General features: G+C 39.4%; 2 protein-coding genes and 1 long non-coding RNA gene across 8 annotated transcripts in view; 2 read left to right on the forward strand and 1 right to left on the reverse strand.

Moving 5' to 3' along the window:
* The window catches only part of cntn3a.1 (contactin 3a, tandem duplicate 1), a 76948-nt gene extending 74150 nt beyond the window's left edge, over positions 1-2798 (forward strand). The window contains exon 24 of the mRNA XM_008318694.3: positions 59-2798. The gene's annotated coding sequence lies outside the window, so the exon portion shown is untranslated. The remainder of the gene's footprint in view (positions 1-58) is intronic.
* A 1486-nt stretch (positions 2799-4284) lies between these two features.
* Positions 4285-23848, reverse strand: part of LOC103384971 (band 4.1-like protein 1) — a 34166-nt gene continuing 14602 nt past the window's right edge. The window contains exons 4-24 of one of the 6 annotated variants that reach the window (XM_017036083.2): positions 19402-19506; positions 18924-18966; positions 18775-18850; positions 18407-18625; positions 18206-18293; positions 17979-18131; positions 17229-17326; positions 16712-16887; positions 16358-16602; positions 15669-15707; positions 14297-14326; positions 13315-13404; positions 13060-13125; positions 10921-10971; positions 10002-10409; positions 9327-9548; positions 9164-9223; positions 8687-8776; positions 6658-6738; positions 6152-6268; positions 4285-6035 (exon numbers count right to left, since the gene is read on the reverse strand). In XM_017036083.2, coding sequence (XP_016891572.1) covers positions 6030-6035; positions 6152-6268; positions 6658-6738; positions 8687-8776; positions 9164-9223; positions 9327-9548; positions 10002-10409; positions 10921-10971; positions 13060-13125; positions 13315-13404; positions 14297-14326; positions 15669-15707; positions 16358-16602; positions 16712-16887; positions 17229-17326; positions 17979-18131; positions 18206-18293; positions 18407-18625; positions 18775-18850; positions 18924-18966; positions 19402-19506 — 2463 coding nt within the window. In that variant the 3' untranslated portion in view covers positions 4285-6029. Of the gene's footprint in view, positions 6036-6151; positions 6269-6657; positions 6739-8686; positions 8777-9163; positions 9224-9326; positions 9549-10001; positions 10410-10920; positions 10972-10996; positions 12920-13059; positions 13126-13248; positions 13405-14296; positions 14327-15668; positions 15708-16357; positions 16603-16711; positions 16888-17228; positions 17327-17978; positions 18132-18205; positions 18294-18406; positions 18626-18774; positions 18851-18923; positions 18967-19401; positions 19507-23848 lie in introns of those variants that run through there. The other 5 variants (XM_017036084.2, XM_025059312.1, XM_025059310.1 and 2 more) reach the window with 5 other exon arrangements.
* LOC112487604 (uncharacterized) lies at positions 6848-22326 on the forward strand. Its single transcript, XR_003050858.1, has 4 exons — positions 6848-7229; positions 7459-7522; positions 7867-7991; positions 22197-22326. It is a non-coding gene; the product is annotated as an uncharacterized LOC112487604 (long non-coding RNA).

Raw genomic sequence — 23848 nt, forward strand, 5'->3', positions numbered from 1 at the left:
CTTTTGCCCACCCGGCCGCCCCTAACCCCCCCAGCCACAACTGTGCTATGACAAACACCAGCAGGAACCAGGCACCACAGCAAGTCAAAGACGAGGAGAGGTTGACAACTGCTCTCTACCTAACACTACTGTGTCCTCTTTCAACCAGGATTCCTTTGTGAGGAAGATTTTTCTTCTACCTTTTTAAAGGGGTTATTGAAAGAAACAGGCTCTTTCACGAGGTGTATTCATGGAACTGAAAAGACACCTCTGCTACTTGACTGCAGTGTCGTCGAATACTTGTCTCTCCACTGCTTTTGAAGCAGTTTCTATTCTCTTGAGGTTCGGGCCTCGGAAGAACATCATTGTGTGACGCACAATAGAACGTGTACTTGTTTTCTTTGTGGGACTGTGCAGGTTTTGTTACATTGGTATGTATGTAGCACTGAACTTTTCTTCAATGATGGTGTTGTTAAGCGGGGATGGAGCTTTCTTAAAGTACTTACATTCTTTAAGCGAGTAAAATCGAACAGTATTCGAGCTCGAGTCTCCTTTTGATCCCCAACTGTTTCGGGGAAAGGGAAAAAAAACAACTGTTGCTCATCTAGACAGAACAAAAGGGAAAAAAGAGAAATTGTTGCTATTGATAAATCAAACTTCTCCGCCTCGATTCATTCCTTTACTTACTCTTGCATTGAAACCTCAAAGTTGCCATGACACAAACTGGAACCAAAGGTACTGAGCCAGCGTGGTTCACTTTCTCCTGTGTTGTTGTGAGAGAAAAAGCCGCAAATCATCTTCTTTCGGCTTTTGTCGGAAAAAGCAGACCTGCGCTCATTAAATTCATATCTAACCTTCCTCTCACTCATGAAGGAGGTGTGTGACGAAGCCTCCTTGTTACACACATAGGTATGAAATCCTCAGGTCCCAAACGAGCCTTAAACGTGTGCTTATTTTTCTGTGATGTTGTATTTAATTTAACTTTTCTCTAAATTGTGGTTTTGTTTGACTTCCTGTATACCTGTTCTGTTACGGACTTGTCTTCGGGCTCCAAATCAAGATAGCTTTCTCTGTTGTCTCTCACTGGATGTGGACTTTGCACATGTGACAGTAATCGCAGACTTTTAAGAAACAGAGCTTACTTCAATGTGAGGAAGACACTTTCCAGTCATCTGGTGTTTGGCATGAGGTTGGTCACAGTTTACGTACCTGCTTTGCATCGTCTGGATGTCGGAACGGATCAAACTGCTTTTAATAAATATGCCACTTTCTGCATTCCTCTGTTTGATGTTAGGAGTCAACGCAAGTGTTTGCAATTTACGGGAAAGCGTCATCTCATCATCAGGTTGTTCCCTTCACACGGGTGCCGATAAACCATGTGAGCAGATGATGTGCAGAAAGGTCATACATACAGAAGGTATTCAAGTTCAGTTAGTTTAGCAAAGAACTACTCCCTCGATGACTGTACGCCGCAGATTTATTGCAGTACAATCGACAGTGTGCAACACTGTGGGCACCTCCTGTTTCAAGTCATTATTCCACTATGGATCCTCCTGATCAATATCCTGAAAGTGGATATTTACACAGTAAGTGCAATCGGTACCATCTGGTCAATACCTGCAGCTGATGAATATGTGCTTCTTATGACTTGTTTGGCCTCTTCACACTGATCTTTGCTCCCAGTGTCTTCAAAGGGAAGAATCTATCAATATGTTCCATATACATCAGTGGAGGCTCCGTCCCAGCCCATAAATTGTTAAAAGTATCATTTGTGAGAAACTGAAAACAGATAAGGCAGGAAATCCATGACATATTTGAATTTCACCCAGGAGGGTTTGTTTGCCGTAACTTTATATTCATAGAAATTCTTTTTCCAAGTGTGTAATAAAAATCAACAATATACTGTGGGACGGGCAAACTGGCACATGACTCATACATTCATACTATTTATGCCCTAGTAATAACTGGAATATAGAAATACGTTTATATGTGGTATAAACTGTCCTACATCCATTGATACATGCCCAGGTATTTGCATGTAGCATTTTAAGGACCCTACTAGTTTTTAATTAATTGAGGATCTCAAGGGACTCCAGCTTTGTTGCTATATATAGCCGGGTGAGGGACTCGCAAATTTTAACGGGTGTGCAACGCGGGAGAAGTGGAGACTAAATGCCATGGCTACTTAAATATTGTTTAAATTTTCGCACACGGTTTAAACTAAGTCTCAAGTTAAGTTCAAACTTTAGTGGAGACAAAACATTAGTGCTCTAACTATACATAAATGTAACTGAATACAGACCCTTTTTTAATGAAACTTATATATACAGTGCTTTATTGGTAGAGTTCACACGACTTGTTTAAACATGAGGTGTACAATGAAGTATTCCTATCACTAGTTCTAAGCAAGTAGTGAACATCTGGTAGTTCCAGGATATTCGCCAAACGCGAAGAGAAAGTGAGAATCACACATGGTGAGTAATTGAAAGATCAGAACAGAATCCACAGCCTTTCCCATGCAGCAGGTACTGCATCACGTGTCTGAAAATGTTAGCAGTTCTAGACAGAACTGCTACGCAGCAACCTTTTAACGCAGAAATATGAAAAACTGTTGCAAATAATAATCAGTTTTACCCCGTGTTAAAGCCTAATTCAGGTGAATTTTAGTGTGTTGTATGTTTTGTTCCACGTTTGTAGTCACTTCCTGTTTGTTGGCTATTAAATAATATCTGGACCAACAGAATTTCTTAAAAGAGAAAGAGTAGATAAAAAAGAATGACAGCTGCAGGAAATCTGATCACAGCGAGAAAAGGTGGAGCTCAGGTATTGATTATATAATGAAACCATTTTGTCATAAAATGTAATCTTCACAGCGCCCTCTTTAGGAGAGCAAGACTACAATGCGCTCCGTTTTTCAGGTTTAGTCAAACAATTCTACAGATATACAGTATATTGGTTGCAAAGTTCCCATGGCAACTGTACACGTAAAGAGGAGGACAGATGTGTTATGATGATCCCTTTTACCGTCTTTTTTCCTGTTTATTAATTGTAAGGATTACGCAGTTACAATGTACAGCAAAGACACAGCACCAAGCAATGAAGAGCAGCGAGGGAGGGAGGGAGAGGGGGTGAAGCCGGAGGAAAAGATGGGATTCATTCACAAGAATGGGGAAGGATTAGGGTTCAGTCAGAGGTCACCCATTCTCTTATCTGTACCAAGCTACAGTCGAGCATCTGCCGTCATCCCCAGTGTTTTGATTACGTCATGTCCGTTTTTGTTGTGGCACCCTTTGACGTTAAACATGACCCAGCGATGACTTGGATAGTTTTACTTTAATGGAAGATCTTCACAAGAATCCGCTTCTCGTCGCCTGATGTTGGTGAGCATCTTGTCTTACTACTGTATAGAAATGGTGCCCCCTAGTGTAAATAAAATTCTAGTTCACATTTTCACTGTCCACCAAACGTACAGTACAAGGTTTGCACAACTGCTTTTTTTTAGCACCTTCCAAGTTCACACCTACATCCAAACATTTACATCACTTTAAAGGATGTGCAACACAACAGCAGTTACACTGTAAAAGTGAAACCTAAGTGTAAAGTTGAGTGCCTGAAAGCCAAAGGTAAAAGAAAAATCTTCATCTTTAACCTGAATAGACAATTTGGAAATTACTTTTTTCTTCTTTTTTTTTCATTTGAATTTGCTGCTGGATGTATAAAACGCATTCAAATGAAATTAGTCATTTAAAAAGACACAAAAGCCAAAGGAAAACTCAGCTCAGTTGTGTGTTTGACTTTCTGGCACTTGAGTAATTAAAAGTAACTTGTTCATATATTATATTTCATTTTTTTAAAAAGAAGAAAAAACAGAGTTTATACACTTGGACTGCTACCTTCATTGGCACACTAGATGTCTAAGGCGTTTCTTTAACATTAATGCATCAAAACACATTTAAAAAAGGAAAATAAATATAAAGAAATCATGTCCCTACACTGGTTGTTTTTTCTAACACTGCACTCATTAATTCTGTTTCACAATACTGCAGAATTGCATCCATAAGTGAAAATGAAAGTCAAATGTTATAAAATTGTAAACAACAAACATGACTGGCAATGATGGAAAAGACAGTTGAAATGGCTGTAACAAAGAAAACACTGTGACCAGTACGAAAAACAAAACAAAAAAAAACTGCATTGAGTTTGAGATTTCCCACTTAATTTGATGGATATCAATTTTCTGTTGAAGCTAATTTGACTTCACTCATTTTTTTTTCTCCATCCGACAAAACTTTAAATTTTGTCTTTTTTTTTTTTTACATATCCACTGACACAGTTACCATGCAAACATAAGCTGCAGTTTTTATTTTACTGATACCAACCCCAGTTCCAGAAAAATCAGTAGACCTTTAAAAAATTGTTATGTAGTTTATCTATACCTGGAAAACAGAAAAGACAAAATAAAAGTACAGTAGTTCCCGGTAAACACACACCAAGTTAGCTAGGACACAGGCAAACTAGCTACTGGGACACATTGCATTTTATTTATATTTTGTCTTAGTTTTTTGGAACTGAGGATACTCATTATTGTAATTTTTTCTAACTGTTTTTCATTAATGTTAAACAAACTTAAACTTCACACTCTCCACACTCTTTGGTCACAGTTGTTTTTCTCTATGTAATGTGTCAGATATTTTTACTAGGAGGTCAGTTCTGCATCTGGACTGCAGGCAGACCAAGCTTTTTTAAAACAATTGTCAGTTTACCCAATATCATTAGTAACAATACACATTATTCCTCCTGTCTTTTTTTTTCTTAAATTAGTTTTTAGTCAATTACCAAACTACATATTAATATATAAGAATTATATAAGAAATTAACCAACTTTCTTTGGAAACCTGTAAAGTATGTTTGACTAACTTTTTAATCCATTGTCATCAGTCAGTGTGCTGAAGCTCACCTCTTCATTACTGTGGCTTCAACTAATACTCAAAGTCTTCTTCTTGTTCCTAAACCTTGCTTTGCCAGAACTGATGCTGTACTGTACTAAACTGTACTGTATGTACGGTGAGGAATACACTGACAAAATGGAAGAACACACAGCAGATGTATTTTCAGCACACAGCAAAATGATGCCAATGTTTGTTTGTTTTTCTGTTTGTTTGTCTTTTTAGTTCTTGGTGAATTCATTTGTGTGATATGACTTTGTAGTTGCAGAATTTAACAAGCTGCAAGATGGCTGCCTCTGTAAGACTAGGCCCTTGCATATAATCCCCAAACATTCACACACACGCTTATACACAAAGGCAATCAACATGTTACAATTTTTTGCCAATAAACTCTACTAACTTGAGCGTATAACACAGCAGGCTCTTCTCTGGTCGTGGTTACACTCTCCTAATTGTCTACAGCAGGGGTGCCCAAACTGTTCCACAAAGGGCCGCTGTGGCTGCAGGTTTTTGTTCCAACCAAGCAGTAGCACACCTGAGTTGAGAGGTTTAATCAACTGGTCTCAGTCTTCAGACAGCTAATTGGTCAAACTATGTGCTCTTGGTTGGTTGGAATAAAAACCTGCAGCCACACGGCCCTTTGAGGAATAGTTTGGGCATGCCTGGTCTACAGGATATGTTCTGTACATGACTTGGTCATGGGTGATGTCACACTGTGTATGAATATATAGATGCCACTTAAATTATCGTTAACACTTAGACCCCTTTAGCTTTTTAAACTACTGATCAAGTGGCTTAAATATCCTGATCGTTGTCCTGAGATCTTTGAATGGAATTTTGTTAATATGCTTTGACCACTTGCACACTGTCCACCAATTGAAGACTTTGCCGGATTTTGATCGAACAGGAAAATGTTGTCAAGAGTCAGATGAATAAAAATCTTAGAGGAAGGTTTGGAAGAATTCCTGGTCCAGCACTGTATTTGTGAACATGTACAAAATCGTTCCTTTTCAGCACCAGTCTCTCAGCACGGACAGTGGGTGGAGATTTCTCATTGGGCACTGACACTCTATGTCCAAAGGGTGGCACTGTCAGCTCAGCAAATCAGGACTGTTGGAGAGAAGAGGAGACGGTCAACAGGTAACATCCTCAGTCTGTGATGAGGCAGAGTGAGGAAATCTGGGGCAGCATTTTTTTTTCTTTTTGAGTCAAAATGGAAGCTTCACCTCTGCTGCACGGTGTCGATCCTCAATGGACGATTCTGTTTCCCTGACAACAACCGCCTTGGTCACCTGCATGTCTGGATGCTGCTGCCTGGCTTCCTGTATTGCAATAGCCAGAGCCTGGAAGCCAATTCAAAATGGTGTAGTAAAAATAGACTTCTAGTCATTCATCTATGTTTCAAATAAATTTTTAAATAAATTTTTTTCTGAGTTATCAAAAGACTCCAAAATGAGCAACCTTTTTGGTGACAAACTATAATTATTTCCTGTGAAGAAAGCTGTGAGCTGTGATGACGTTATTAGTTATTTGGAAGATAAAAACACATGATTACAAATAAATCCAGATTTATATACAATTGACTGGAAAAGAACTACATGGCTGTAAAGTGCGCTATACTAAATAAGATTAAGCACCATTTTGCACCGTTAACAGAGCGATGATTATGTGCAGATGATTGTTTTTAAACCTTATTTTACCCTCAACTTGCTATTTGTCCACTTCAGCTCACCTGTTCTTGGTCGACGTCATCGTCTCCTGTGATTATGATTCTCTTCTCGATCCTAGTCTCTGAGTATCCTCCTTTCACTGTCTGCAACACACACATTTCATGAAGTTTAACTTATTTGCAGGTAAATTAATTTCAAGTAACTAAGTTGCTGTCGTCAAAAGGTGTGTAAAGTATAGCTTATTTTTACGTATTATTTTATTCCTCTTCGAAAACAACAACCCCGACATTTGCCCATCACTAGCTACATCCTTGCAGTCCGTAACTCAACAGTCAGGTGAGTTGAGGGCGAGTTTTGATTGGAACACAAATGCCCCGGATCCATTTTTTGCCAACCAATTACCATCGACTAATTTTGTTTCAATGAATTGATTGGACAAGTGCGTGTCCTCGCGTCATAAAATTGATAATGTCCGAAAATGGCGACCCTGGCTCTGCTACTGTGAATCCACGGTATATTCACCTGTTTGTTTACATGAAAACCCATTATAAGATGGTCGACGATAAAAGAGGGGGGGAAAAAGACATGCAGCAAGCATGCAGAAGTAAAGTTAGCGTCCTGAGCTTCACTGCAGGTAAGCAATTCTTGTATTTGTTTGTTTTTGTTTAATCTCTGTTACATTTAAACTTATTCATGGAGATGTTTAAAAAGTCACTTCAGTAGCTGTATTCACTTAAAATGTACCTTTTAGATAAATAAGCTTTTTTTTTCCAGGAACCACTTCATCAAATATTTTTTACGTTTATTGGGCTGCGTTTCGTTTAATTGCGGGTTTTTGTTTTCTTTTTAAACCGTCTCTGCAGTCACCATGAATGGAGCCCTTTGCTCAATAGCTAAGGACAGAGAACTATCAAAGATTCGACACAGGTAAGAAACGTAGTTGTTGTTCATGTCAGTTTATACGTGCAAATGTTTTTGTAAAGTTAGATTCTAAATTTTATTTATTTTTGGATGACTACACGCTGTCATCTACTTTTTTGTAGAAGTAATATCAGAAATAATATTATGTCGATAAAGGAAAAACTTGACCTGTTGTCAGAAATGGTGAGTCATATTCTTTAGAATATGTTGTAATAAATATATAGTTTTGTTGCACATTTCAAAAGTCTGAATGTAATTTTTAGTATTTATTTACTTCCAGTACACCAGGTCCTACAATATTGGACGAAACCAAAACTAAATTAATCTGTTTTTTGTTTTGTTTTTTACAGATCACTTTATCATTTCTACCTTGGTGCAAATAGATTAATTTACAAATTGCTGCTTTGCTATCATGAAGTTACACGCAGTGAGTCCTTTATGGAGGCAAGCTGAGGATGCATAGCTTCATGTACAGGTAATCCTCTTATGATCTCTTTCAGTTGTTCATGAACAATACCTGGCAGAAGTTGAGAAGTGTGTTTTAGCGATGAAAATGGTTAAAAAAATGTTTCTGGAACCCTGAAGAGGCCTTTGCCTCTGTTTTAGTGGAGAAAAAGCAGACAACTAACTTGAACAAGGAGATCACAGATGTTTCAGTTGCCCTTTTGGTAATGCTTAAGTCGTATTATAGCAATTGTATTTATTTTTCTTACCCAAATTTTTTTCTTAAAGGCTTCGATTACACCATCAACCAAGACTCTTGCTTTATTTCTGTGGTTTGCTAATTGTTACTCTTGGCTTCATTTATTTGTTAAAACTGTCTATGATTTGGCATTAAATGAGATACGGTGAAAGAACTGTATAGCAATATGTGTTGAAACACTACTGATGTTTAGCCACAATCCTGGGACATTTCTGGGTCAACAGCTGTAATCCTAAAGGATTTATATGTATCAAATGTCATTAGGTAAGTACATTACTAGTCCATTAAAAGCTGAGAACACATCAGAAGAGTAACACGAGTGATGTTTAAGTGTAGACGAAATAAGAGGCCCCTTAGTTGTGAATTACACCACAGTGGGACAAAGAACTTCTTATCTCATCTGGACAACAAATCTTCTTTTAACACAGCATTTTATATCAAATACTACCTTTTAGGTCACTCTTTACCTTAGTGACATGAGTAGTTGCTGAGGTAACATTTTCTGTGACAAGAATGGGTGATCCTGATGATTCCCGTCCATAACTTCCTGTGTGCACCTTTAAAAGCAAAACCACACACAAACATAGACATCAGTGGTTAAAAAATACAAGTGTTTGCTCCATCTCATAAGTCAAAGTTGTGAACCCTGACATAGAGGTTGATATGAATAGATTACTGTACAGTTTATTTATGGCTGTCAAAAGTTGAAGGTCAAATCATTTGAGAAATAAACTTTAAGGTATATGAACGCGTGGGTAGACTGACAAGCACTGTATATCCAATAACGATCCATAGCTACCCTGTGATAAACGTGATTAAACATTTAGATCATTTAGAAGCCCTCACTTTGTCGTCATTGGAAAGACACAGCAGTAAAGTGCAGTATTATAAGGTAGCTGCTGTGGGTTAGGTTCAATGGAATGGTTTATTCTATTTGTACTCACAGGGGATACACTCTGTCTTGTAGAGTAGCACATCTCACTCATACCAGCAATACTGTGATCCTGAAACAGAGAAATTAATTTACTCTTTAAATAACTCGATCTGACCTATGACAGAATACAGAGTATGAAAACCTATACAGTATTGTTCAGTATTGTTATTTACCTGATCTGTAAACTCCACAATGGTTGTGGTGACCTCTGAACCATTCGGCTGAGTTTCTGTTCTGACATCCGTCTTTCTTACTGCTGGCGTGGGCATGATGTCACTGGCCTCCCGGCTTAAGGGTGTAACAGCAGGTGCACGAACGGTTTCTCTTTGTGAGTGCTCTCTGTCGATCGAGGATGGCACTGGCACTGATCTCTTTGGTTTTTTAGGAACTATGGGCTATAAAGGCCAAAAGAGGAAGTAAATAAAAAAGAAACAAAGCTGTTTTAGCCATACCTCCAATGAAGAATTCTAATCAGCCTTTCCCATAATCAAATTAAATTTATAGAACAATAATGATATCTCAGTTTTTACCCTGGGTTTTTTTTCTCGGTTTCTTAGTGTGAAGTTTGGAGTTGGATTGACTTAAACATTTTTTAAGTTCTGTACATCCAATCACATTATAAGTAGGCGGTGGCGATGTCAAATCTATTTTTTTTCTCTTACACAACCAAGCATGTCTTAAATATGTTGTTCCTATAAATTGTATTACATGTATACATTATATAGTATTTTTTTTTTTGCATTTATGCTCTTATATTCTTGTATTAATTACATAAAGAGCCTGCATAGCTGATAAAAATAAAAGGAACAGAAGCAGATTAAAGATAACTTTTAAAACATTTGCTCTACCTGAACATCAGGTCTTTTGACCTCAGGTTTGAATTCTTCAGTCTGGAAATGTTTTGCTGCAGTGTTGCTGCTAGCTCCTCTAGACACGGGAGCTGGCGGAGCCACAAACTGAGGAGGAGGATCAGAGAAGCTCTGCTGCTGAAATGAGTCAATGCCCAGGTACAGACCTCGGTCGGGCGACAGATCCCTTTCCCCCAGCTCTGACATGCCCCTTGAGAACTCCTCCATGCCTGTGTGCAGGTCCGTAAGGACGGTGAAGTCAACTTCAGCCTCCAGGCTCGATGTAGAGCTCACTGTGATGCTGGAACATTTGCGCTCAATGCCCAGATGAGTTTCTTTAAGGTATGAGATGTCGTGGTCCTGGTCATCCTCTGAAACCGAGCCCAGACGTCTCTCCCACTGGTCCCTCTAAGAAAGAAGGATGATGATGCATGTTAAGAGAAAAGAAATCTTGTCACACTAGCATGATTTCTTTACTGCAACGTTGTGTAAATATGTGGGAGTGACTGGCAAGAGCAGCAGATGTAAACATGTTTTTCTATTGGTCAAAACTTGTGGGTCCTGTAACTGGATGCCAGTTTGGTCCAGTCTTTCAGCAAGAATATCTTTTGTTAATGCATTTTTTACATTAAGTGTTGCCTTTGTAAATGTTCTGTCTGCTATCAAGCTATTTACTTGAATTCTAAACAAGTGCTAATACAAATCTTACTGTATATACAAGAAAATGTTATCTTTTGATGTGCAGTGTATACAATAATTATTAAATTAGTTAATGTTTAACTTATTTAATTGCACTAAAACCAAAATAATTTTATCTCTTAGCATGATGATGAATTAAAGTACATATTTTAGTTACTCATTCTATTTTTAGAAATTGTATTCTTTGACAAGAGCCTGCAAAAGTAGATTGAAGACTTACTGAAGCTTCGCATAGAGGTTCTTCATGAATAGAAGGTGTGGGAGGCGTTTCCTGGAGAAGAGAAACAGACAAAAAAACAACAAATAGTTCAATAACAAATAGAGAACATTTTAATATTTAAGAAATACAATTCCAAAATCATTATCTAATGGTGAGTTCTGCATGCATGGAATTCAGTCCTGTAAATCACAATAAAAAAGGGAGGGATTAGAAAGATCTGACATCATTTTGTTTTACATTTTAAGAAATTCCTTGACTGTAGAAGTTACATCAAAAGCATGCACATAATGTATATTTTTGGGGCTGGGAGTTAAATGGCTACAGTAATACCATGCACTAAAAGGTTCTACTTTTCAAAACACTCTTCATGAAGAAGGTATTCATATTCAAAAATGTGGAAGATGAATGCCTAAGACCTGAAGAGGTTTGCCAGGTCTACAGCCTGTTATCACTTTGAATAGCCTTTTCTTTCTCTGCTCTTTTCAAAGACATACTAAGGCAGAACACTTGGTTCAAAGTGACATGATCTCAGCCATTTATAAAGAAGCAATTCATATTCTAAATGAGACAAAATGGTGGGAAGGTCTTGCACTCCTTGCAACAGCAGCCACCTTGACACTGTGAGAATGCTGGAAGGAGAGACAACTTTGTGATTGTGAGAAGTTAGGGTGGAAAGAAACGCCTGAAGCTTAAGCAATAGAAACTTTGCTTAAAGACCCACAGGGTTCTGAAATGGCCAAGCAGGTGTCAAGCTTTGCGAGGGCAGAACGCAAAGAGTGGAAAGCAAAGAGCTCCTTGGACCATGGGGGTGGGTGGTCAGCCAATGATGAGTCGGTCAATGATGCGATGTGAGAGAACGTGGGCTTTTGCTTTCTCATGAGTTCGGAAGAATGAGTGTGGAGTTTTTCAATTTGATTTTTGGATGGTTGGAAAAAATGTTTGCATTTCATCGGCTGAAGCTCATGCAATGTTGTGCTGTCCAATGGTTGACAAAGAAGTTAGGGGGCAGATGGTTTACCACTTGCTTCCTCTTGGTTGTTTCCTGGCTGGGCGTCCTGGTGTTGATTTGACCATTGTCGATGTTGTTTGGCATGTCTCTTGTCGACCACTGTGTTCTCAGAGGAAGAGTTCGAGGAGGTGCTGTTGGATATTTGGAGTTTGCCAAGAGATTCTCTTTCAACTCCAGGTTGTTTGGTACATTATGCTCATTATTCTTCTGCTGCTGATATGAAATTCCACATGCACTGTGGTATTTTGTGAGTAATATATTTTCCTTAATACCATCTGTGGTTGCAGAAAGATGAGGAAGTTCATTTTGTATTTCTTCTGCCTCGCAGCAGCCATCTTTTGATTTTGCAAGCAGCACATCCTCAGAAGTGCCAAAGAGACCTCTGTCAAACTGGCTTTGGGTTGGAGGAATTGCAGCACTTTTGTTCTCTCTATTCAAAGACTTCTTTGATCGCTGGGGCTTGAGAGGGACTACTTTTGTGTTTTCCGTGTGCAAGTTTAAAGTTTTGTTGCAATCTCTCCCTGCCGTAGGGCTTGGGTCTTTCATTTTCCAACTCTCGCAGTACATTGCATCTCTCCCACTTCTGTCCTCTTGGTCCTTTGTAAAATGATCCACAGCAATCAAGTTTTCGAAGTTCTTTGGTCTTTCTCTATGAACGTTGTGCTCATACTGACAGTGCCTGAGGTCTGAGTGGTTCATCGCATTCCTCCCTCTGCTCTGTAGAGATCCATAACCATTTTCTTGGAAGACGTTTCGTCCTAACATGGGGTCATGATGCCTGGAAGTTTCATATGTGTTGTCCGTGAAGTTCAAATCAGTAATGTCTGTTTTCATTCCAGGTCTATTTTTCAAAGAGTCTGTATTTGCTTCAGTCCGGGATACACATGTGCTTCTAACCAAATAAGAAGTCTTACTCTTTTCTTTAGAGTAAGCATCCAGTACTGCTTCATGAAAATCCTGTTCCTCAATCAATTTGTCATCACCAGTTGCCTATGTTGACATAGAGTGAACATTTGTGTTAGCCCTGCTAGATACACTGCTTCATCTTTTGAGACACCAATTTTTTTTTTTTTTTTTTTTGTCAAATTTAAGGTTTGGCTTAAGAGACAATCAAATAAATGTATTCTTACTGTTCTACGTTCAGGAGTTCCTCCTGGAGGAGTGGCAGAGGAGATGCGTTTCTCCCTCTGGGCCATCTTACTGTTGGTCTGCTTCAAGCATATATACCTGCTTCAGCTTTTGGAACCCCAATTTTTTTTTTTTGTTTTTGTCAAATTTAAGGTTTGGCTTAAGAGACAATCAAATAAATGTATTCTTACTGTTCTACGTTCAGGAGTTCCTCCTGGAGGAGTGGCAGAGGAGATGCGTTTCTCCCTCTGGGCCATCTTACTGTTGGTCTGCTTCAAAGCTCTCTTCAGCTCATTGATGCTGGCCTGGTGCTTTTGAAGCACATCTTCTGGCTTGTCCAAAAACTGCTGCTCACATAGTGACACATGAGACTTAGTTAAAATTCTGGATTCATGGATAGTCATTAAAATATTTTAAACTGAACATAACTGATAAACATGGTATGACTTGTTGTCATCATTTCAAGCTATTTTTATTTTGACTAGCTAAAAGAAAGTCAACATAAAAAATCTATCAATATAAGCAGAACTCCATTTTATATAACAGCTGTACATGTCTATCAGCCCCTTTGACTTTTTCTTTAATGCTACAGGTATTGGGACCAACTGAAATCCCAGTACTTTGCACAGAAAATTATTATTCTTTACCACCAATGATTATTTTTCCAGTGACAGACAGGAAATGGTGGTAAGTTATGGCTAAAACCGTTTCCTAAGTGGACTACACTATGAAAATATGATTATGTTCTTTGACATATCCATCCTGACAGTAATAAGTCCTGCATTAAAAAGATCCTTAATGCTTTGACAATTATGGGACTAAATGTGGTCTCCATCACTTGCACATGTGTAAGTGTGTAATAAAGAACAGTGTGATCGTTTTAAGACAGATTGTTTGGCAAGATAAGATAAGATCACTTTTGGCTTGTCCCTTTATCAGGGATGCCACAGTGAACATAGTGAATTTGCAGGGTTTTCACATCAGATGCAGGTCCTTATGCAACCTGAGATTTTGGGACTTAGCAGTATAAAACCCAGAGCTTGCAATGGCAGGTTGGGGTCCTACAGATACAGATACCACTCTAACTTTTTGGTAAGAAAATATAATTGGTTTTATAACCATGATAGAATTCCGTCAGCGATTAAAGTAGTTGATGAAATAACTGTGAGAACCAATGACAGCACACAAAGTGAGCATAACACAGATATTACATGCTGTAAAAAACAGGACGAGCAGTACCTCCTGTTTGGGCCGAAGGATGGCCACATCCTTGTCCAAAAGATGAGGAAGCCCACAGTGGGCAGATGAGATGAAGTGAGAGGTTTTTTTGAGTGAAGCAAGGTTGAAGTGTTTTTGGGGGGGTCGGAGAGGGGACAAATGCGTGCAGAGACAAAGTGCTACATGTGAGTTAAAAGGCAGGCAGTTGGACTAACAGACAGAAAGACAGATAAGCAGAAACAGTTGATACATGAGCCTTTTAAACTAAGACTGTTGAGCCATCAAATGATCAGCCAAGAAAGACGGTGTAAATCCATTAAAGTGGCAGCCAGTTGATAATGAATGCAGTCATGTATTGACTGAAGTGCTTGACGGAATAATCCCATACTACTTCATCCAAAGACATTCACAAAACCACATATAAACACGTCTTCAAGTTCATAATGCAAAGTTGTTTTGACAACTTCCAGCAAATTCCTCCCAGCGTTCTTTTATTGAAATTACTGTTAAACAAACACTAAAAGATATAGTGTCACCAGCCAGATAAATAAATTAATCACGGGCATGTTTTAGAACATTGTGTCTTGGCACGTTTCCTTCACAGCCGGACATGGCTGCATTTCAGTGAACAGTGGGTCACCAGCCTGCAGCACAGTCATTGGATGATTGGATAAAGCTGTTAGTGAGTTTAAGGAAAACTGAACCAGTCAAATATTACTTTTGCGGTTAAGTCCTGTTTCCTTTACTTTAGCGATGATATATTTTGCTGGGTGATTGACTTAGTCAGCTGTCTGTCCAATGGATAGGCAATAACATGTTTCTTTTGTCTTATTAAAGGATTAAATATTTTCATATATTCTTCTTCTCCCTTTACTGATATTTTGGAATTATACCTATGGGGTCTCATGTGTTATGTCCACAGCCAGATTATGTGGTGATCAACTGAGAAAGTTTTTTGCCATTTTACTAGCTTGCTTGATGTGGTTTGCTTCTATACAAATCCAGTGATGTAGCTGAATAAGCCTGCTCCAGAGCTTAAGTTAATATTTAAAAAGACATTTTCTACTTTGGATGAACTGCCAAAAATCAATTTTTAAGAATGGAGAACATCTAGTTCCAGGACTAAACTACTTCTCTCCCACAAGGAGGATAAAAGAAAAACAAACAAACAACGTTTTGATGTAAATTGAACGTTTCGTCCGTGTATCAGTTCATGCAGTTTCCATGGTTTCCACTAAGAGGCCCCATGAAAATCATGTGAAGAAAAATACCACTCTTCCAGAGACAATCAATCACAACAATGACAGCTCATGCTGAATACACACAGTACAGGAGCAAGACTAGCTACAGCTGAAACCACACAGTCAGACACTCGGGTCCAAGGCCAAAATACCTCTGGCTTTGAGTCAACAAGTGTGCCTGCCTCTTCACTCTGCGGGGAGAAGATGAGGTTTAGGGTATGTACGTCAGTCAATGACAGCAGAGGTTAGCATAGAGGGTTAACATCAGTGAGGGGAGTTCGAGCACTGAGGAAAGATAACAAAAATCTGCAGCCCGAGGTTAACAGTAGAGTATGGTAGTTAAATTAGAAAAATGTAAGTGAATGGGGTGATGTTTAGTTTCATGTGTTAGTACAATTTCTCTTGCAAAGCTGTGGCTCCACAGTTAAACTTGTCCAAATAACAAGATGCAAATTATTACGTGTCCTCTGGGTCATGTTATTCCCAAAAGAAAGAATTAGTTTACAGGATTTGCATGAGTTTTTCAAAAGTATTCCCTGTGCATGTAAGGAGCTTTAGCAGTGTTGCTTGTCCGGTGAAAAACTCTGGGTAATTAGTCTCTGTGGTTGAATACTTGTTAATGTTAAATTAAAAATGCAGGTCAACTGCTGCGTGACCTGCTTTGTTTCATCTCCTCTCTATCTGTTTGCACATTAAATGCCGAACCATGGCATCATTTAGAGTTTCTTTTAAGTTCTTTTAATCAGTCAGTAAAAAAAACTTGGATAAAAGGTGAAACTTAACCCAATGCTTTTGCTTTTATAATGTTCTACTGACACAATGATATGACCTCATCATGTACCTTGAGCTCTAGAGTCCTTGTCGGTGTTGTAAAGCTGCTGATCTCTCTTTGATTGTGATCATGATCTTCATGCTGATCAAACTCCTGATCTGTGTACTGATCATGTTCTTGATCCTGATAGTGATACTGGTCATGTTCCAGATCCAGACTGCCCTCTTGGTCCAGGTCTTCTCTCGACATGAATTGCGTCCGTTCACTCGAGCTTCGCTGGGAAAGCTGATCTATGCTGTCACCTAGAGCTGAGGCTGAGAAAGAAACAAGGTAGATAAATACGTTAAAACCTGGAATTTAGAAGCGTAGTTTTGATCTAGCAGCAAATATTACATTAGGGTTGAACACAATCAAGGCACTGACCGCCATCAATGCTCCGAGGAAGCATGTACCGCTTGCTAACGGACCGCTCAAACTGTGGGGCAGGCCTGTCAATGAGAGCACTAGCCTGTCTTGTTTGGGCCTGGGTTCTACCACTGTAGCGAAATTTGGAGCCAATGACCAGAAAGCCTTTGGGAGGCGGCTCTGGAGAAACCAACCTGCAAAAACATTCAGAATTGTCTTTAAATTATAGAAGACATATGTTCTTTTATTTGCACGTGAGAGCATTGTTCTTGTTTTTGCATATCAAGTAACCTTTCAGAATGTAACTTGTATAACCATTTTCCTCTGGCACTGTCCTTAACTTTCTTGTTGCTGGTATTATTCCTAACTGTATGGTTTTAATAAATAAAAGAAATACAACTTTCTACATGACCTAGTCCCAGAATCCCAGCTTAGGTTGCATCAGGAAGGGCATGTAATGTAAAAATCACTAAAATTACAACTTAATCTGTGATGCATAAATATGATGAGTTTGTCTGCGCGAAGCACACCCTACCTGAAAAAGGTATGGTGCTCGATGCAAACTTTCCACAACCGCTTCGAGGCGCGATGATTGGGCAGCTTGAAGCCAATGGTGCTTTCAAACTGTTCATGCTGAGCAGTGCAAACAAATGGTATTGGAGGGGGGCATAGGAGTGGGTGAAGAGAAAGAGAAGACATAGTGGCAGTGTAAAATGTTTTCTCCACATCATTTGAAAAATCCATATTGTTTTTCTATTTAGATGTACAAATATATTTTGACACATGGTCTGTCATGGGGAATTTTCTGTCTACAAATTAGCTGTGTGTGCACTCACTACATCAGGTGTTTAGCGGCGTGAACAAAGTACAACATTCTAAATCAATAGGTTATTAGCGATCAAAGAGGTTTTTCAGTATAAGGAGAGCAGCCCACCTAAGATTCACGCCGACACCTCCTGCAAAACCTGCTGACCCAAGTGAACTGGTTAAAACAAATACCATGTCCTGTCAGCTTTATATTTCAAAACTACCCACTAGGTCTACAACTGTGTCTGGAAAAAAGTTGTAATTATTCATAATATGCATAACCACCAATCTAATAAATAGGTTTTATTAAACCATGAAATGACTTTTTTTCCTGCTTGGGATAAATCAAGTGAGACAATGATGTAATTTCAGCAACTGTGAAACCATGAAATAGAATTCTGAGTATGCTTGTGTTAAATGTTTATCAGCCAAATTATCCTCAGCATTGTTTCTGTAGAGAAAATGAGACAATGTTCACCTCTCCAGGACGGATTTTAATGTAGAAGTTACTTCTTTTATAGGAGATTTTGAGGATTTTTGGCCAGGCAAACCGGTTGATCCTTAGTCGGTCTCTGTAGATGAGGAGACCATTGGCACTGACTCCAAGCATTATGTCAATTCCTTCTGAATCCTGGTAAAGAGAGATAAAAGTCATTTAAATGCCCATGTGGATTTAAATAAATAGGAAAACCATGTTCCCTGTACCTTAGCATGATGCAGATCCACTCCATACATTGAAAGCTTTTTGGCATTTTCTAGAAAGTTGACCTCTGCCTCTGCAGGACTCATCCCCCTATGATATAAATATCAGACAGGATTTGTTACCTCATAATCACCATACAGACGAAAAATACATCTTTCATAGTCTTTATGCATTATAATGAATTAATAAACTGAACCGGTGACCTGTAATTATGGTGAAGCTCTATAACTCTCTCCTCAAGCTCCCGTGTCTGGTTGGGAGCAAATCGGAAGTCACTAACATAGTCTGGGCCATGTTCTTCAGGCTCATAGTCTCCCAGTTCAGCCTGAACAGTGTACGACCCCAGAAGGGCGTGTGTGACAAAAGAGCAGGGTAAACGTCCAGACAGGATGTCATCCCTTAGCTGCAGACACAGGTAGTACCTGAAGAATCACAGAGTATGACAGACCAGAGTCCGAAGGCGATTAGGGGTATATTTACTGAATGGCAGTATTGCAGATTTTAAAACCAGATATTAATCAAATCTGTGCCACAGAAATGTCATGGTTCCAACAGTAGTTTAATCACGTACCTGGTTATGTCTTCAATGAGCACAGAGGGATCTGGGGGGTAAAACTTGACAGAAAATCCAAAACTCCAGGAACCAACTGTGGATAAACCAATTACACTTCATTGATATTGACTGTGGGTGTGTGTGACTGTGTGTGCACATTCACTCACCCCTGATTTGCTTCTTAATCTCTTTGGAAGGATCCAGCCAATGCTGACAATAAAAGAAAAAAAAAGAACCAAGGGACCTTTGAGAAATTGTACTCTGACAAATCCATCACTTTTCACTCTTTAGTAGCAGCGTCTATTAACATCCAGCACCTGATGTATTCACGCCTCAACAAGGTGGACAAAAGCTTTTATAACTTTCAAAAGCATCAATAGTGAGTCTATAAATGCCAGCTGAATCAAACTCCCTCCACTTAATATCACCAGAGCTTCAGGCCCTGGTGGAGCAGTATTGAAAGGACATTTCATTTTATCACTTTGGAAAAGGTTAAAGGCCGTGTTTGGCACAGAGCTGTTCAACACAGTTTAAAGGGCAACTAGGGAACAACTGCTTTCCAACACCTGGAGTTATGACTGTTTGGCTGCTGATAGGCACTTGTTGTGAAGTAATTGACCAATGTTGTGTTTATGTGCGTCTGACCTTGGTGCCGTCCGTGTCGTGGAAATTCAGGCCAAAGTAGTCCCTCTCCAGCAGGTTCAGATGGCCACACACCATGTCCAACAGAGTCTGGCCCTTGGCAAATTTCTGTATCGACACACAAACAGATACACACTGACTCACACCGGCCTTTTTAGAACACACAAGCTTGTGTGCAGGTGACAAATTTACATTTCGGTGTACTATAACAACATTAATTCAAAGATGGGCAATAGAAGAAATAAAGGTTGAATAAAACATGATTAGTAAAAGATTTCACATAACATACTGTCTTCACTGGTTTGTCAGGCTGTCTATAACAATGGGGAGTTCACCTACATCTATCAACACTTTCTGCAGCAGAAACACAAAAGAGAAAGGACATCAGTCATCCTCTCTCTTACTAGGTAGGAGCTACAAGTCTGTCTAAATATATGTCAGAGGAGAAAAATATGTTGTGCCACGCCCATTTCCTGTCTAACCCTTCAGGGCTTGAAGACAAGGCATCTGTGGGCTGCACAGGCAGCTTTGGCAAAGCGCAGCTTCCACACACATGCGCACGCACGCACGCCCACACACCACACACACACATAGGCACACACACACATAGAGGCACACACACACATAGAGGCACACCCATGCCAGCTTCATCTCCCAGGGTAACCTGGCTCCTATGGTGACAAAGCAATGAAGCAAATGTTACCATAGAAACAGAAGTAATGGGTCCCTGCTCCCCCTGTCAGTGTGTGTGTGTGTGTGTGTGCGTGTGTGTGTGTGTGCACGTCATCTCCCTTTCTCTATCTCTGGTTATATCAGGACACCACTCTGCTTTGTTTAGCTCCTGAAATAAAAGCTAGCTTAGCAGACAGACTTCTGTTTAAACATTTAACCAATGATAATTAATAAGCCATTATACAACCATTTGTCTTTCAATCACATCCACAGTCATTTATAGCCCACTGCCAGAGGCAAAACAGAGCAGGATGCTCATTAGCAGTCGGAGGAATCAGTGCATGTGCAACTTCTGCAGACACCTTGTGTGATTCCCAAAGCATGGAAACAAAAGTCACAATAAGCTGATGTGATTGTGATGTTTCTGCAATCACTCTGGGCACATTTCTGTAAATACTTAGGTGATTTGGTGTTATTCTAGAAACCCATTTTGCTGGTGGCCCCACCCATGCAAAAAATGGGGCGAGACAATGTGTGAATAGGTTAATTAGAGAGGCGGAGGCTGCTCCTTTCCTGAGGGCGCACAATAGAGAATAATAAAACATGGATTTGAGAGGAGAGACCAATTATGAAATGACTGAGATTCTGAAATTGAAAACTCAAAAATGTAAATCGCCTTTTGTTGATAAATGGTCATTAAGTCATTTCAATTCCAGGCTTTAAAGAATTCACTCGCCATTTTTCTGCCTATCAGATAGAAAGCGTTTTTTAACCACTGGGGTTGACATTCTGGAATAAAAAGTCGTTACGTTTAACAATGCAGGTCATCCGTGCCCCAATCCACTTTTAGGATGTTAGTCCCAGCTGTGACAGTGTGAAAGGTGGTCGTAAAAGTCATGTGAAAAACACAGCTGTGCATCTTGAAGTCAGCCTGTGTAATTATCAGGGTTAAGTTGAAAACTCAGGATCATGAATCTGTTGCTGACAGGAGGTGTCTTAAGTCACCTCCCACATGTTCAGTGATGATTTCTCTGGTTTTTGACTCCTATCCATCTTCACTTCTCTATGACCTGTATATTCTTATGGTATGAACTACATTACTTTGTTTTGCTGCAGTGGAATTTTCTTCCAAATGTAACCAAACTGAGTTAATTCAGAAAACAGCACAGTACTCGCTTGGTTTGTTTTTCCTACGAGTCCAGTTGTCTGTCAACAGTCTGTATCACCTCTCCACAAATGTTTTGAGTATTCCTTCTAGAATTGGCAAAAATGTAAGGATGCAATGATACATCTGCAGCAATGTAATATATAATAAGCAATCTGAGCATTTTAACATCAATGGAAAAGACAGAAATAATATGTATTTGATGTAAGATTTTTTGTTACAATATGAGCAATATAACAAAACAACTGAAGACTCGCCGTAACGCTACATACGCTAATATAATTTCATACATAAATACTTGTTTCCTTTTGGATTAAAATATTCTTCTGTTAATGAGAAGAAAATAAATCTGTAACAAGTTTCCTGCTTGGTGTCCTTGGTTAGCTCACACAAACACACACTGTACATCACCCTATGTCAACCAGAGCTGTGCCACATACAGTATCAGCAGAAGTTAATCTAAACAGGTACACAAAGGAAAACACCCATTCTTGTATCAGTTCATAAATACTAACACAAGTTGTTGAGGGTGCAGTATATTATCTGTTGGTCCCCTATTTAAAAAAGAGCTTTTATGTCATGGCTTTGAAAGCTTTAGGGTTCTAACAGAATGGCTTTTGGTCAAAGACTGGAGCATGTAGATGCACTGAGCCCAGTCAATATCTATAGTGTTAGGAGCCAAACATCAATAGGAGGCTGAGGCTGAGGCTGCCTCCACCTCCCTCCCTGTGTTTTTATGGACAGTGCCTGCTGATGTCCACTGGACATCATGAGTGTCATTAAAGTAATGATCTTACTGCAATTACTATGATAAGCTCTTTTACTGCAGAAACATTTATAAACTCTACTAAGAACTCCGGCATAGAATCAATCTGCCTTATCACTCTCCTGATCACAGTATATCTTTTTTCTGCATCTTTTCCCCTCTTTCTTTCCTCCTCCCATTCTATTTTCTCCACAGTCATACATCGGAGCACTCATCCATCAACTGCATGGATTTCCTGTCAAAGTCCACTACCACGAGCATCGTTGCCCAGGCGACACCAAGACATGTGAGCGAGTGTACAGCCCAGAAGGGGCGAGAGATCGAGGGGTGCGTTGAAGGAGAATGCGTGTGTTGTGTTTGACTCTCAACATAATTCACCTCTTACTTCTTCATGTACAGTAGGCTGGCTATATGTTGGCTATATGTTGATGATTTAAAATTACTTTAGAGAATGTGATATTCCCTATCAGTTCCAGTGATGAGAAAGTCTCAGGCGTTAACATGCTCCATGGCCCTTACGTTGAAGCACTGCATCTCTTGGTGTAAATCACCCTGAGGACACTGCCTTTTCTCCTTCAGAAGTCTTTTCAAATCCAGAGCGAATTCATTTTTGCAGCTCCCAGGTCTGATAAGAAAGGAGGCTGCTGTAAAATTAAGGATAAGCTGAGGACGGTAGGATATCACACACCTGTTTACCAACACAAAGGCTACAAAGTCACAGTTCATGAAAGGTTGAAAATGCTAATCTGTTTCTCCTTCCCCCTACAATGCAGCGTTTGTCTCACCTCCCTCTATCTGTCACTGCTCCCCCTCTTAGTGAGTACAGCAGCAGCGCTGCATTTCCTGACTCAGGAGCATGCATTACCCAGGGAAACTAAAATCACACCGAGGTGCTGACTCCAGAGCTTTATTCAAATGGCAGAGTTTTACACCAGCTGTTTAAAATGCTGTTTGTTATACCTACAAAACCTTATTTGAAATGAAGGCAGATGCTTATTTTCTACAGTAAAATAAATACAAGTAAAATATATATTTTGCTAGAAAAATTGACCAATAAATCTCTCTCAGAGAATACACATTTATTAATCTGTAAATATCCTTATGTTGCTGCTTGTGTTTTCGCTGCAGTGAATCCAAACAACCAGGAACAAACACAAACCTTTAAAAGCTGCATATTATTTACTTCAAAATATGTCAACACCTTTTACTGAGGCTTCAGGTACGCCATAGAATTGCTGATTAAGCAATAGTGCCATGCTTTACTTCCAGCTGTGAATAATGTCTACTGACTTGATAGTTTGTTTTCTTACTATACATAGTGTACTATTGTTGTTGTGTTGTAATTGCTGCTGTTTAATGGGCGGGGGTTGTGCAGGGTAGTTGTAGTTCGATACCAAGAAAAAACAATTGTGTGATCGGTCCATAATCCCTTTAATTTTTGCTGAGGTAAATCGGCCGTCTTCTCTTTCTTTAGCTCCAAATGAACTGTTTCTTGGATGGATGGATTTTTAGCTGCCAAAGTTTGGCATCCAGTTAATAGAAGCAGACTAATAGACTCAAAGGGTCAGCATATTGATGGAAGTCAGTGACCATTTTTTGTGAGTTGTTAAGAGATAATTATCAAGGGATGCGTGGGGGAGGGGGGGGTGGCTCATGATTTTGCTGCAGGACCTTGCAAGGATGGAATGAATATATGCTATGCTACTGATCCCATTTGGGGAACCACAGTCATCCTTGGATTTCAAAGCTAGAGCCAGGGTGTGCACTGGACAGGTGACCAGTCCTTTGGGACCAACAATGTGACATCAGTCATTTGAGGTCATGGTATATAATGTGAATCTCAGGTT

Source organism: Cynoglossus semilaevis, chromosome 10 (assembly GCF_000523025.1).
Source record: "Cynoglossus semilaevis isolate Cse_v1.0 chromosome 10, Cse_v1.0, whole genome shotgun sequence".
In the NCBI taxonomy this organism is placed as follows: Eukaryota; Metazoa; Chordata; class Actinopteri; order Pleuronectiformes; family Cynoglossidae; genus Cynoglossus; species Cynoglossus semilaevis.